The sequence below is a fragment of the Natator depressus genome, chromosome 2 (assembly GCF_965152275.1).
Source record: "Natator depressus isolate rNatDep1 chromosome 2, rNatDep2.hap1, whole genome shotgun sequence".
Taxonomy (NCBI): Eukaryota; Metazoa; Chordata; order Testudines; family Cheloniidae; genus Natator; species Natator depressus.
Genome location: NC_134235.1, coordinates 120,096,024 through 120,111,855, shown reverse-complemented (window position 1 = coordinate 120,111,855; position 15,832 = coordinate 120,096,024). Strand labels below are relative to the sequence as shown.

Here is a 15,832-nt window from a genome sequence, read left to right as displayed (position 1 = left end):
CACCATTTAAAGTCAATGGCAAAACTCCCACTGACTTAAGTGGAGTTAGAATTTCACCCAAGATATTTTGAACTGTGGGTCAACTACACTATCACCAGCACTAGTTCTTCTGAAATCCAAATGCTTTTTCTAGTGCACATCCTTGGTGACAGAATATATAGAATGGGGAGGGAAGTTTATATTCCGTAACTTACAGTAGGTTTAGCTTATTGTGTGAAAGTTAGTAGAAACTAGCGAATGGAGCAGGGGCTGGAATTTAAATTTGACCATTTTTGGAGGGGCACGTTCTGTGCCCCTGCCAATTATTGGGGGGAGGGCATGCCCCTGCTTGCCTTCCCCCTTGTGCACACCCCTGGAAGGGAGCATTCATCACATGGAAATCAGGCATGGAAAATATACATATATAATGCTACAGAACTGCCTTTTTTTCCATCTTTTAAGCAAAGCAACATGTTTCCTTGTGAAACATTCCTTACTATTTAAAATTGTGTTCAAAATACTCATCTAGGGTTCAGTGTGGATAAGTGTCTGAAAGTTATCTACTTGGTAGTAGAAAATGAGGTTGGAAGTCTATTTACAATGGGCTTTCTTGTGACTTCTGATCATGTGCTTCTGAGCATTTCAGAGGCTTCAAAAAAGGTTTGATTTAAGCTGGGAACTGAGGAGTGGCTTGTCTGTTATTTTAAATGAACCAATTGGCCCATCCCTAGTTTTACTGGGATTTTTATGATTGTAATGAAATAAAATGAAGTCTAGAAGGCTTTCAGTGTCTCAGGTCATGAGTTGTCCCTCACAAGATGGTCTTGTTCAAACACTGAATTGGCTTTCACTTTTGGAGTGTAATTCTTTAAGCGGTGTCTCCCTAGCAGGGCTGCTACCACTCTGTTTTGTTCTTGCATCCCACAGCTGATTCAGACAGTGAGTGCAATTGACCAGGATGACCCACAAGGGGGTCAGCACTTCTACTACAGCTTGGCTCCTGAGGCAGCTAACAACCCCAACTTCACTCTGAGGGACAATCAAGGTAATCAGAGTGGACGCCATCCGTTAGTGACACTTATTTCTATAGTTGGAAATAGATGGAGTTGGATGTGAGAGGCTTTGACTCACAGTGCGCTATGAACCTGCCATTATCAATAATGCCAAGTGACATCTGCTCCTTAAAGGCAGCAATAAAATGACATTTTATACACTTGAAGGTTATACAACATTTGCGTCTATATAAATATTTCCCAGTGATTGGCGCTTTTCTTCGAGGAAAAGTGTCAGTATTGTGCAAATTCAGATCTTGTGGTCATGCTGTAGGCATCTAAAATTTCAAGAGTGGGACTTGGTTCAAAAGGCGAGGCTTAAAGGTAGGATTAGAACTGGAACTAGGAGAAATCGAGAGCAAAATAATTTCACTCTTTTGCACCCTACATGTTTTCTTCCAAGCACAGAATGTGAATGCTCCTATTATTCCAGTGTCTCCTCTCTTTTTCTCAAAGCTCTTTACACTTGTTCACTTGCTGCTCATAAACAAGCTGTAAGAGTTACAGGGGAGATGCACAGCACAGAGGTAAGAAGCCATCTAGGACGCACGGAGCAGAAAGGGAGAAGCCAGAGTAGAACACTCAAAAAAGGAAACACGGAGTAACAAGGGAAGACAGTGAAAAACCATTGTCTAAGAACAAGGAGATAAGCATGTTAGCTGGATGGTTCAAATGGGATCATTCAAAGTGAAAAACATTTGGAACTGAACCTGATCTTGCAATCCTTGCACACAGGATCAGGCCTAAAAGTGTCCTTTATTCTAGCTTTAAGAGGTAGCCACAACTATATAAACATTCGCAGTGAAATATTTAGTGCAGAAGCGGCTCACCACGTCTTGCCCAGTGGTACAGAGCTACTTCTCTGCACTGCGTATAGGAGACCTAGCATTGACAATGGAGCTGATACAGGATTGGAAAATAATGCTTTCAGCCTATGGTAGGAAGAAGTCTCTCCTGTACATCATATTAACTCTGGAAGCTTCTTTCAAAGTGAAACAAATTTGACTCAAATAGAGTTTGTTCTATTTTTTGTGCTCATGCAAAGCTGTTGTGCACTTCTTTGGCAGTCCTCCAGGTGCTATCCCACACTGCTTTGCAGGCAACCATTAATGACTTGTCTATTTACCTCTGTGCCTTCCACTGCTCTGGTGTCAAGCTGACCAGATGCCCCTTTCCCAGTTTAAAAACTGGCACAGGGCCAGATTTTGTCCATTTTCTCCTGGATTTGAATGCATCAGTATTACTCCAGAAGCCCTAAAACATGCCTAGAGCAGCTGCTTGGAGCTATGCTGAGAGTCTGAATCTAATCACCACCTGGGGAGAAGCATCAGGAAGCTCTTGTGGCCACCCACCAGAAGAAAGCTCTTTCTGTGGGCACTGCTAAGCACATAACCAGGCCGGGCCTCAACCAGCACACCAAACACTGCAGGGTAAAGAGCAAACAGCCCAGGAGGACTTACATTCACACTGGGGATGCTGGGAAAAGGCCCAGTAGTGGCAATGTGACCTGTCCATCTTTTGAAGACCTAGACAGAATTTTGATCAGTTACCCTACCACCCAAACCAGGAAGGGTATGGACCCTGCTCTGTCCCCACCCCAAGGACAACCTGCAAGACTCACTGGAGGATGAACATGAGGAAGTCAGTGAAGACCTCTCCCCAGAATGCTAAGATTTCTTCAGGATTCAGAACCATGATGTTGGCCAGGTAGAAAGTGAGCCCAGTTCCTGATGTGCAGCAACCAAGCCCAATTCCCAGCCAGAAATCCAGGCTCGGACTGATAAGGCAGACCCTCTCAAGGGAAGCTTGTCATGTAAGTATCTATCTTTATAATTAAATTATTATTATTATTGTGCTATGCTAGCTTCAGTTTGGGTGCCCCATGGCCAAAGCCACTTTAGTTTGATGCAAGCTAGGAGCCTTTCCGAGTCTTCAGCCCCGTCCCCAGTCGACATTGCGTTTTTGGCCCCTCCATACAGTTTTCAAAATGGTGGCTGCTCTGGCCAAGCAGCCTGCATCTGTCTCATGCTAAAGCCCTGACCATTTTCAAGCCCACACCATGGAGGACACATGTCCATCCACCTATTTTTCTTCCCTCTCCCCACATCTGTCCTGTCTGGCAAACCCCCCCAACCCCATTTGCCCTCTCAAAATGGCAGCCAGCAGCCTGGCACAGCCTCCACCTGCACCCCCCATACCTCCTCAAGCTTATTTAAGTAATGAAAACATTCATTTGTGCAAAATTAAACAGTTTATCAATGCAGTGGTTACAGGAAGTTTGGTTACTATTCAGTTTACATGAAGTAGACACGGACACCGCATGCCTGTACAGGTACAAAAACTACAGCTCCTCGCAGAGGCATTGATGCTCTGTAACAGTGAATGCTTCAGACAACCATGGCAGAACCCTAGTTTTCTCTGCACTTTCACCACCTCTGCAAGGAAGATAAAGCAGAATCTAAGCCAAAGAAATTACCTGATTTTGGTCTGGGCATTATGGAGGATGGCTACGCAGCCATCCCCCTTCCATTCCTGCAGCATTTTGGGGGAAGAGCCGTCTTGGTGAATAACTTCACCACGTATCTCACTGGTCTGCCCTTTGCTTTTTTCAATAAGGCCATTCTCTGCTTTTTAGTCACCCACCTCTATGTAATATCACTGAGAATCAGGACAGCCTAAAAGTGATGTAGAGGGGATTCCAGTTCTCCCACACAGGCCCCCCACTCACCCCTACCGCACTGTATAAGCAAAAATGCAAAATTCCCAACCCTTCCGTAGCCTCTGAGGGGCAACGGCAAACTCCAAGCAGCAAATATCACATACAGACAAAAATCCCTGTAGAGTTCTCATTCACACACTACTTACCATCTCTGAAGTTCCCCCAAGACTAGGAAGAATCTCAAGGAAAGAAAGTCACCAAGTGCATTGTGATGGGTTGGGTCACAGAAACCCCCTTGGGACTGCCACCTGATGTGCTGAGACTACCCCTGAGCCCATTTTTCCTGCCAGCTTGGGACTTCAGTACCCTGTCTTGTTGAGCCAGACATGCTAGCCTGCTGCAAACACAGACCCAGGTCTGAACCACGTCCCCATAAAGCTGAAGAGTTAACTGAAAACAGCTTAAGAAGTGCTCCTGTTTCTAGCACCCAGACACCTAGCTCCCAATGGGATCCAAACACCAAATAAATCCATTTTACTCTGTATAAAGCTTATACAGGGTAAACTCATAAATTGTCCTCCTTCTGTAACACTGATAGAGAGATATGGACAGCTGTTTGCTCTCCCAGGTATTAGTCACTAACTCTGCGTTCAATAATAAGTAACGGTGATTTTATTAAGTATAAAAAGTAGAATTTAAGTGGTTCCAAGTAATTAAAGACAGAACAAAGTAAATTACCAAGCAAAATAAAACAAAAACACACAAGTCTAAGCCTAATACGGTAGGAAATTAAATGCAGGTAAACTTCACCCTCAGAGATGTTCCAATAAGCTTCTTTCACAGACTAGACTCCTTCCTAGTCTGGGTCCAGCAATCACTCACCCCCCCCCCCCCCCGTAGTTACTGTCCTTTGTTTCAGTTTCTTTCAGGCATCTTTTAAGTCAGCTGAAGACAAAACGGAAAGGCTTCCAGGGCCTTTTATATTTTCTCTCTTGTGAATGGAAACCTCTTTGTTCTTCTGTGCAAAGTCATAGCAACAAGATGGAGTTTGTAGCCACCTGGGCAAGTCACATGTCTATGAATGATCCAACATTTTGCAGGCCGACGCCATTGTTTACATGTTAGTTTGAACATCCCCAGGAAAGCTCAGATGTGGATTGGTGTCGCCTAAAGTCCATTGTCAGTTAAGTGTTTCTTTATTGGGCACTTACTGAGACTTTCTCAAGAAGCTGACCAAATGCTTCACTGAGGTTACTTAGAGTCAAACACATTGAGATACAAGTAAATAGCCAATATTCATAACTTCAGATACAAAAAATGATACACACATATAGACTGTATAATCATAACCAGCAAACTACAACCTTTCCAGACTCACCCCACTTGGCCTCCTCTGTACAAGACCTGGTGCAACCATAGGACCCTGTTTGCAACAATGATCTATACAGTCACAGTTTATGTCAATAACGTCACATGCATATTAAAAACAATGCTATTGTAGCCTCTCTGGAATATGAACAATAACCACTTCTATCTTTTCCTTCCTCCCACAGCCGCAGCACTTGCAGTGGTCAGACCCTCCATGACAAGGCCTTTATCAATAGCTGAGATGCTGGCTAACCTGACAGACTTAAAACGCAGCATGAAATGTTTGCGGGCCTCATTGCAGAGGCCCAATGACAAATGAAAATAGTGGAGAGATGGAGGCTGTACTTGGGCAAAGAGAAGGAAAAAGAAACTGAGCTCCTCAGAGAGACCATTGGGGTGAACAAAGACAGTGTCACAGTGGCCAGGGACAGCATTGCAATGGCAAAAGATGCTGTTGAAATAGACATGGAGATATGAAGGCATCTCCTGGAGGCTACAGAGAGCCGGAAGGGTCTGCTGCAGCTTCTGTTAACCAGGACCCAGCCATGTTATGCAGCCCCTGACAATATAGGGTACTGGGAACACTAGCAACAGCGTGTGCTACTCTACACCCAACAGAGTACCCCCAACCCCACAAAGGCCATTCCTTCACAGACCCAAGCTCAGGACAGCAAGAGCAGTTTCACCTGGGAGCCCTCATCTACCACCCTTAATAACTTTGACCCTTGCCACTCAACACCAGAAGAGGAAGAGGCGAGGCATATGTTCACCTGTGAATTGAGCCCTCCCTCCCCTGGTTGTGTTCTGCCCTCCACTGCACAATGTCACTTTGAATTTTTGTTTAGTTATTGTTCTAAATAAGGCCTCTTTCTGTTTGCTATATAATACAGTGTTTAATAATAAAACTCATTAAAATAATTTATAAAAAAAGAGTTGTCAATGCATTTTATATAGAAAATCCATAGACTGTAAATAGTTCAGAGTGTTTTACAGAAGAACCAAGCACAGACAAAATAAAATGATTGCCACAACATTGCCCTTCACTTCACTAATACTGCACTGCTCACAATCCGCCCCCCACACACACACACACACCCTCAACTAGGTAACAGCTGCACATTTTCAGGCTGAGACTCAAAGTAAGATCAAGAGGTATCTATGATAGCATTGCCCTGGCTGTTTCTATTTTGTATTGGATTCCTTGCTGGCTTCTCAAGACACAGCCTTAATCCCGGGTGGAAGGCTTTTCCCTTACTCTGACAAATGTTGTTCAAAATGTCACGGAGCAATAATTTTAAGGCACTTATTTTTTTCCCTCCAGCTTCCAACATATTCCACAAACAGCACCACCTTCCTTTCAAACGGCAAAATGCACACCCACTGTCATTCTGCAACTATTAAGACTGCAGTTAAACAATTCCTTCCTTCTGTCCAAACCAACTGTGAATGGCTGTTACCCAGGGAAGCAGGGGACAAGCCAGGTCTCCTAGGATAACCAGAGCAATCTGCACACCATTCATGTCCATAATCATCCTCTAGGCAAACTGTTCTTGATCCATTAAGATAAACAGAGCTGAGTTCCCAAAATCCAACCATTGTGGACTCTTCCAGACCAGCCTGCATTTAAGTCCGTAAACCTGCCACGGTGGTCAACAGCCTTTGTAGCACCATGGAGAAATACCCCTTTCTGTGTATAAATTCTGAGCTGCGGGCATGGAGGGGAAGGGATGGAAGGAGCCAAATAATAGGTACATTGTATTGGAGCAACTGATGGCAGCAGTTTGGGAATCCCAGGAGTGCAAACCCATCAGTAATATGCTGAACATTACCAAGCTTTATAACCTGGTGCAACAGTACCTCTTCCATGGCACCACACATAAACAATGGCCCCCACAGCTGATCTCCCCAGGCCAAATTGGTTGGCAGTGTTCCAGTAGCATTCTGGGGTGACCAGCTTCCAGGTGGCAATGGCAGCCTACTTCTCCGCAGGTATGGGGCACCGTGTGTTGGTATGCTGCCGCTCCAGGGCCAGTTCTGTACAGATCTCAAAAAAGGTTGCCTACGCTACCCTGAAATTCTCTCGCCATGGCGGATTGCCCCAGCTCTGCAGAGTGATCCTTTCCCACCAATCCACGCTGGCTTCCCGAGCCCAGAAATGGCACTGCAGGCTGTGAAGCTACTTCAGCAACTGCTTCTCTCATGTCAGTCGCTCACCGTCCTCCTCTTCTTCCTCAGCCTCTGAAGCTGATGTGGCAAGTGAAGTCCAAACCCAAAGTCATCCAGCTTTGAGTGCTGAAATAGAGTCCAAGCAGCCTCTGCGTGCTCACAGTTGCCAGCGTTGCTGAGTCCATGCTGGCTGACAGCAATTCAAAAATCAATGCTAGTCTGCCCAGAAAAGGAAGCATGGGGAAGAGAGAATGGAAAAATGGGATTTTTTTTTTTTAAATTGAAATGCCCTGGCTTCTGGTATACATCCCACAATTCACAGAGAGAAAAATCCCAGAATGCACACTGCTCAGCAGCAAAGCAAAGGACCATGGGATACCCTCAGAGAATGCAACATGCTTGTTGTTCACCAAGCCACCACTGTGTGTGCACAATGATATGAATCGAAAGAGGCACCACCAGCCTGTGTGTGTGCCATTAGTGCAGCTCATGTCCTGCAAATTACATAATGCATGTCAAATTAATCCTCTACCCCCACTCCCACTCTGTGTAGACAAACCTAGAGATGGCAAAGAATTCTCTTCACTGATTTAGCGCTGACGAGATCAGCGCTGACTTCCCCAGAAAATCCCTGCACGTTTTCATGAGGATCGAACTGTGAACAGCTGCCTGAACCCCAACCCTTCTGGCCAGCTGCACCCACGGTAATTCGGAAGTCCTGACTCTGAAGTTTGTAGTGTGGACAGGGGCCTTTCGTTTTTGAGAAGAGCTGGTTGAGAACTGGAAATTCTGTTCGGCAGGAAAGTGCAACATTTTGGCAAGGGGTGTTCTAAATTAGAAGAGTGAAATTTCAATTTCCTGTGAAATAATTCCAAAAAAGTTTGAATTGAGACCAAAATGTTTCATTTCAATATAGTGTTGCAATATTTTGTTTCAACTTTGTTTTCATTCATTTAGTTTTGACGTTTATATTATACATGACATTAATATATAAATACCATATTATATAAATTAATATAATTAAATGAAATGAATCAAAATGAAATGTTTGATATTGTCAAAACAAAACACTTCAATCTTTTCCCATCTAAAGTTTTGTCAAAATGGACGTTCCTGCAAAACGTTTTAATTTTGATTAAACTGCCCTTATTTTGGGGGGGGAGGGGCGGAGGGAGAGTGCTGAAAAAGCATGCCATCCTCCCCTCCCCTCACAACCCAACCCAACCCAAAGAGACACTGAATGAGACTTATTTTGGCTTCTTTTATCTCCCTGGTGCCCCCAGCTTGTATAGCCCAGAATGATTGAGCCAGCTGATTTTAGAGGTCTTTCAGATGTAGAAAAAACAAGCCACACATCAAAAATAAGAGACCATCACATGTCCACAAGGGTTACACAAAGAGGTTTCCACAGCATTTGCACTGGAAGCACAAACAACAAGGCCTAGAAAAGCTGCTGAGCAGGAACAAACAGGGACAAGAAGTTACCCTCAACTGTTCATTTCTATCTTGCTTTCTGAAAGATATTTTAGCAAGATCTGAAGGCTGAGAGTTTGCTCTAGGCACTTAGTGTCACAAAGGGTAAGAGAGTCTCATAAGGTGTACGCCTTACAGCTCTATATGTTTTAGCCTGAAAACATGTTGGAGTGAGGATGGGAGACTGAGGCAAAATGCTGATTAGTGACAAACTGGTGAAAAGCAAAGAAAACAGGGAAAGGATATCCCAGATGTGTGTCTAATGCTGGAGGGGGGAGGGGGTTAAACCTCCATTTCCAGCTGAAAATGTTTGCATCATAAATTCTTATATATCTTTCTTGATTTCCTACCCTAGACAACACTGCCTGGATTTTAACCAGGAGATCTGGCTTCCGACAGCACGAGCAGAACACCTTTTATCTCCCCATCCTGATCGCCGATAACGGGCGCCCCATGTTGAGCAGTACTGGCACTCTGACCGTGCACGTGTGCAGCTGCGATGACGATGGGGTGGTGATGTCTTGCAATGCAGAGGCCTATATACTCCCTGTCAGCCTGAGCAGAGGAGCACTCATTGCAATCCTAGCCTGCATCTTCGTCTTGTTAGGTAAAACTTGTGTTCCCTTTCCTAATGAGGGGATTAACTCACCTATTCTGGTCATGATACTTGGCAGACTGTTAGCCTCACAAAGGTTGATTTTATGTTGTGTATAAAATAGAAGTGTGTGTATAATATATATAAAGCTTTTTCTTTATTGACCTCAGCATTTCCCCCAAGATTTTATGAGACAAAGAAGGGCAACAGGGCAAGGGAGGTCAAATGGTCCAAGTTTCTCTCACACACACACAAATCAGAAAAAAATTGAAAACTTGTAAATTTCAGTATTTGGCTCTGAATCTTCCAGATGTTTAGCACCTCTGCTCCCATTCTTAGTTTTAATCAGATCTATCTACTTACTTAGATGCAGTGGTGAGCTGGAGCCAGTTCGCACCGGTTTGCTAGAACCGGTTGTTAAATTTAGAAGCCCTTTTAGAACCGGTTGTTCCGTGAGGGGCAACCGGTTCTAAAAGGGCTTCTAAATTTAACCGGTCAAAAGTGGCACCTTAGGCGCCGACTCCACAGGTGCTCCAGTCCTGGAGCACCCAAGGGGAAAATTTGGTGGGTGCAGAGCACCCACCGGCAGCTCCCCGCCCCACCCCCAGGCTCACCTCACCTCCGCTCCGCCTCCTCCCTACTCTGCTTCTCCCCCCCGCCTGGCTTCCCGCGAATCAGCTGTTTGCACAGGAAGCTGGGGCAGGCTGAGAAGCAGGCCGCGGCTTCCTGTTCAGGCCCAGGGGGGCAGAGGTGAGCTGGGGCAGGGGGGCATGAGGAGGGCTGCCCGTGCCACAGCAGGTAACCCGGGGTGGGGGTGGGGGCGCGCGCAGGGGAACCGCTCCCCACCCCAGCTCACCTCCGCCACCCTCGGCCTGAGCGGGAAGCCACGGCCTGCTTCTCTGCCCTCTCCGGCTGATTCACGGGAAGCCGGCGGGGGTGGGAGGGGGGGTGCAGAGAAGCAGAGCAGGGCAGTGGGTTCAGGGGAGGAGGCAGAGCGGAGGTGAGCTAGGGCCAGGCGCGGGGCAGGGAGCTGCCGGTGGGTGCTCTGCACCCACCAATTTTCCCCCATGGGTGCTCCAGCCCCGGAGCACCCAGGGAGTCAGCACCTAAGGCACCACTTTAGATGTGATCAGTAGGGGGAGCGACCGCTCCCCCTACTTGCTCCCTAGCTATGCTCCCCTGCCCCTAGGAGCCAGCGGGACCTGCCGGATGCTTCCTGGGAGGTGCCCCAGGTAAGCACTGCCGGGACTCCCCACCTCGCCCCCCGGCAGGTGCCTCTGGCTCTTAGGGGTGGGGTGGGCACCCACTACGGTGGCCCACGAGACCCTCCTGCCCAGTTCTGGGGGCAGTCAGGGGACGGGGGAAGCAGGTGGATGGGGCAGGGGTCCCAGGGGGCGGGGGTGGGCAATGAGTGGGGTGAGGAGGGAACCCGTTGTTAAGATTTTGGCAGCTCATCACTGCTTAGATGGTCCCATCATCATAGTATCTAAGGTTAGTATCTCATCTCCAGGGGGAGCTACAGTGCTTAATAGCTCTCTTGTGCTCTCATTTACCTTCAGATCTGGTCTGTTTCCCTACCCATTTCCCCTGTACTCTGCCCCAGATATTGGGATCAACAGGAATCTGGGTCAAATTGCTCCTGCCCTTGATCCCCACATATTCCCTAAAGTTTCAGAAGTTCATTCTGAGAAGCAATGGGATAGAGGCACAGGCTAACATTTTCAAAAGTACCGAAGTCCTATTTTCAACAGTGACTTAGGCAAACAGGAGCCTAAGGCCATGTCTACACTAGAGAGCTTACAGCTGTGCCACTGTAAGATCTCTTGTGTAGCCACTCTATGCGGATGGGAGTGAGCTCTCCCGTTAACATAATTAAACCATCCCCAACGAGCAGCTGTGGCTATGTTGGTGGGAGAAGCTCCCACGTTTACATAGAGCTGACCACACCGGTGCTTGTCAGTGTCATGTATGTTGCTCAATCAGGTGTTTTTTTCCCCCACACCCTTTAGCAACGTAAGTTATACCAACTAAAGTGATAGTATAGACATAGCCTAAGTGTCATTAAAAAAAAATCAATGGGATTTATGAGAGAAAGGGAGCAGATTAGATGGGCTCAAAGCACAACATTTGGGTATGGGTCCAATTTTACAGCAAACCCTCTCCCCACTCCAAAGTTCTGGATTGTTTAAATCCTGAGATTTGGTTTGGCCTCTTATAGGAAAAAGGAGCCACATTCAGACAAAAAATTTAAAATTAGTTTTCTTAGCTCCATCCCAGAAGTATTTGACTTCTATGCACTACTGATTTGGGCTCCTATCTAGAGGAAATCATTAAATGAGGTATTTTAGTTACTATCGTTACAAAATTGTCATACTGATTCTGTCAGAGTTTGTAAACACCAAATACAATGGCTGGACTGGGCATTGGTATTTGCATTCTCACTGCATCTTTCAGCCATGCCTTCTGTTAGAAATGCACATTTGTTCCTTGTCTCAGTGATTAAGGAGAGCAGAAGCCAGAGAGCTAATTTTTCTGATGCCCGTATGTTTCGGTTGCCCCTTGTAGTGCTCGTGCTGCTCATTTTATCCATGAGGCGGCATGGGAAGCAGCCTTACATCATCGATGAAGAAGAGAACATCCATGAGAATATCGTCCGGTACGATGATGAAGGGGGCGGGGAGGAAGACACAGAGGCCTTCGACATTGCTGCCATGTGGAATCCCCGGGAGGCCCAGGTAGTGGTGAAAAGCAGGCAGGAGATGCTGCCAGAAATAGAGAGCCTCTCCCGCTACGTACCTCAGACGTGCATAACAGACAACAACGTTCACAACTATGTGCTGGCCAAGCTGTACGAAGCCGACATGGACCTCTGGGCTCCTCCTTTTGACTCCCTCCAAACATACATGTTTGAAGGGAACGGCTCAGTGGCAGAGTCACTCAGTTCATTACAGTCTGTCACTACGGACTCAGACCAGAGCTATGACTACCTGACAGACTGGGGACCTCGCTTTAAAAAGCTGGCCGAGATGTATGGCGTCACAGAGGGCAATGGGGCTCTGTGGTAATGAGTGAGGAGCAGAGTGTTTTCTGCACAACACAAACGTCCTAATCTAGATCCATTCTCATCAGAAGCTTGTGTGGACATAGGGTGAGACCTCCTAAAATCGCAGTATGGTGCTTAAATGAGAATGGGAGAGAGGGGTGCAAACAAAGCTCTCTCAGTGTGTCAGCTTTACTCAGTTAAATTAAGTTACATTTTTAAACAATGAAGAACAAAGAGGAAAGTATTTCCTGATTTTTAGAGCTACATTTGAAAGCTTCGTTCCTGGAATATAATGATATTACTAGTCTCGGTTTTTTTACATGGCAGCTTATGGAGTTCTTTGCATCTGGATATGAAGATCCTTAGGGTCCAATAGTAATCTTCCGCTCACAGGGAAATTGTCAGTCAAAGAGGATCCCCAATTTGGTTATTTCCCCCCATTGCTAGCCAACAAAACAGAAAACTGGAATCTTCTGGAGTATTCATGATAAAATCAGCCTTCTTCCTTTGTTGCTAAGAGTCCTTTTAACCTTTGAAAAACAAGCCTGGCTTTTCCCATGTTACTCAGAGGAGAGGGCTTGGAAAGATCTTCGGATTTGTGCTCTAGTTTAATTGCTGATCATGAATCACTGAGGTTAAATACTAATCTGTCCTTTGTCAAGTTAGCATACATTTATTTTCCCTCTCAGCTCTTTAAAATTTTGGCACTGCGGAACTGCTCAGAACAAAACCAGAAAATCTGCCTCTTTTGCACTGTAGATGTCTCTTCCATGTGCCAAATGTGATGGTTAGATGCTAGCAATGAAAGCCAAATAAAAACAAATTTGATAAAATACATGGGTTAGAGGGGCTTTCCTAATCTGTGTGAGGTCAATCCAAGGGATGTTTACATACTGTAGATAACCTACTTGAACAAATGCAGTATTATAGAAGAATAAATGGATGTAAGAAAATTACATGTAAAAGTTTTGTATATTTGTTAATAATTTTGGTAATAAATATGATGTACTGCATACAGTACAGTACCTTAGCACCTCTTTTAATAAAAGTTATACTGAAGGGAAAGTCTGATGACAATTTATTGGATGCTTTACGTACACCAGTTAGTGCTTTGGAACAGCAGGCAAAAAGTGGTTAATCAGAGCTGTACAATGGAACTGAACTTTCAAGCTGCAGGGTCAAGCCCATAAAATGTTCACTTCTAAATAGTGGAACCCTTGTCAAAGAGCTCATTTAGGAGAGAGTCATTCCTCACTTTATGAAGCATTTAAGGCCATGTTTTAAACGCAGCTTCTCTTGTTGCATGCACAACACTTATGCACTCATTGGTTCACTCATGGATGAAACCTACTCATGGAACCCATTTGTGCTCAATTTCCTGTGCAAATAGAATTTGGTGCATGGGGATTCTCTCATTTGTGTGCCCTAAAGGTAGTACACAAAAATCACATGCAGAAGTGAACCAACAACTAGGTGCATGTTTTACTGGAATCTTGTGATGAAATAGAGATCTCAAATTGCATCTACAGGTTCTTTACATATAAAGAGGCTGTGCACACAAGGGTGTGCTGAAACATGTGCCAGACCTAAAAGTAACATGATTGTGTTATTTCGCATCTTTCTTCCCTGCCCCCCCCCTGCCCCATCTTCATTTTACTCACACGCACACCCACACACGCACCCCTGTCTCTTTATTTAGTCTAATTTTAGATTATAAGCTCTTCAGCAAAGAACTAGTCATCTCAGATGCCTACACTCCTATGTAAACAGCAAATAAAAGTGCTCTAGGGTTTCTCAGATGTTTGCTCATCAGTTGTGACAAAATTATGAGTTTTAATAGATACAATATGCTAATAGTTCAGTTCTACATCTGGCTTGCACCCTTCACTGTCAAAAGGGGGCGGGGGGGGGGGGGGGAAGACCCCCTAGGAGCAAAGAAATATATTCTGTAAAAGTGGCTACAGTATAAACCAAGGCCATACACCAGTTTTCCTATCACTGCAGTTTTATAGCACTGTAAGTCTCTTATAAATCAGTGAAGTAATAATACCATAAAATCATTTTAACAGCATGGCGAATCAGGCTTATAATGTTTTAATTATAGAAGCAAGAACTCAGGGTTTAACCCATTTTATAATTTATGTATTGGCTCTAGAATTCAAACCCTGTTAGACCTTTAAGTGTATTTTTTGTTTGTTTATACGGAGAATAAAAATAAAAATGTTTTTCCCTAAAAATAGTTCTATGAAGCCCTGCTCATAGTTCCTCCTATTCTTGAACATCACAGTCATGAAAATTAAACTCTGCTGTACTTGGTGGAGTGCGAACGGTTCTGCAGTCCCAGTTCTACATTTGCCCTCACTCAGCCTCCTTGATATTTACAGAACACTCTTTATATGGTACATTTATGGACAGGTGTGAGGGAGCTCCAGTAGGCCTCAGACCAATTTCTCACTGGGAGTGCAGGCAACTGCCAGAAGAGGACCATGTGCAGTGGAAGAGGAACTCATCCAAAGAAAGAGGAGAGACTATTGGAGAGGGGGGCACACATAGGGTAGTAAAATCTAGCCCTTACTCCTACTGGGGATCAGGGGCAAACTCTCATTATGACTGAGGGCATCACAATCTGCCCACAGTGGTTTGGCCGGGGGGGGGGGGGTGAGAGTTCGTTAATCTGGAGAAGAAGACAATTGACTTGGGGAGCACAGAGTGATTTTTGGAGAAGGCAAGCCAGGAAAGAGAGTGAGCAAAAGAGAAGATTTGGAGTGAAAGGGCTGGCAGAGAGGGGGAAAATGGAAGCAACGAGAGCAGAGTAAATAAAGCAAAAGAACGGTCAGAGAAGTGAAAAAAAGACCAAATGATATACAACAATAAAACTGCTACTTGTCAAGGCAAACCTACACCAATATGGCACTAAGTATCTAGTGTGGGGTGTCATGTTTTTGCACGTGTTCATAGAGTATGTTGGGAATATTAGTTACCAGCATCGAGGAAAGCGAACAAATGATCAAAAAAAAAAAAAGTCCATTCTTACATTGTTCTCTCCTTGCTGCTAGAACACTCAAATGTCAGTTCCTACATTATACTTCAGTGTCTGATCCAAAGAACACTGAAGTTAATGGAAAAGGTTTTAATGGGCTTTGGATTAGGTCCTTAAATAGCTTTCCGTAGGTGCTGGAACTAGGGGTGCAGGGGGTGCTGCAGCACCCTCTGGCTTGAAGTGTTTTCCATTATATACAAGGCTTACAGTGTGGTTCAATGGCTTTCAGCACCTCCACTATAAAAATTGTTCCAGCTCCCCTGCAGCTTTCCATATTCAGGCTCTGGTAGGCAACCAAGGGAGCCTCATTATTGCTGCAGAATTAACCGCAGGAACTGATGGTAGAAGAAACCCAGCCATCAAGAAAGAAAGGCATTTGTGCAGGTGAACAGTTCACAGGCTTTTGAGAGGTTTATGGTTCATAACCAAGATTTTGAACTACACCCACGAGGGAGCA

At 45.1% G+C, this 15,832-nt stretch overlaps 1 protein-coding gene and 1 long non-coding RNA gene across 3 annotated transcripts in view; one reads left to right on the top strand and one right to left on the bottom strand.

Moving 5' to 3' along the window:
- Positions 1-14,030, top strand: part of CDH20 (cadherin 20) — a 150,052-nt gene extending 136,022 nt beyond the window's left edge. Inside the window, exons 10-12 of the mRNA XM_074944981.1 lie at positions 907-1,024; positions 9,053-9,304; positions 11,858-14,030. Of these exons, the coding sequence (XP_074801082.1) occupies positions 907-1,024; positions 9,053-9,304; positions 11,858-12,357 (870 nt within the window). The 3' untranslated portion in view covers positions 12,358-14,030. The remainder of the gene's footprint in view (positions 1-906; positions 1,025-9,052; positions 9,305-11,857) is intronic.
- LOC141982688 (uncharacterized) overlaps positions 1-15,832 on the bottom strand; it is a 103,343-nt gene that overhangs the window by 14,455 nt on the left and 73,056 nt on the right. The gene's annotated exons all lie outside the window — the stretch shown is intronic.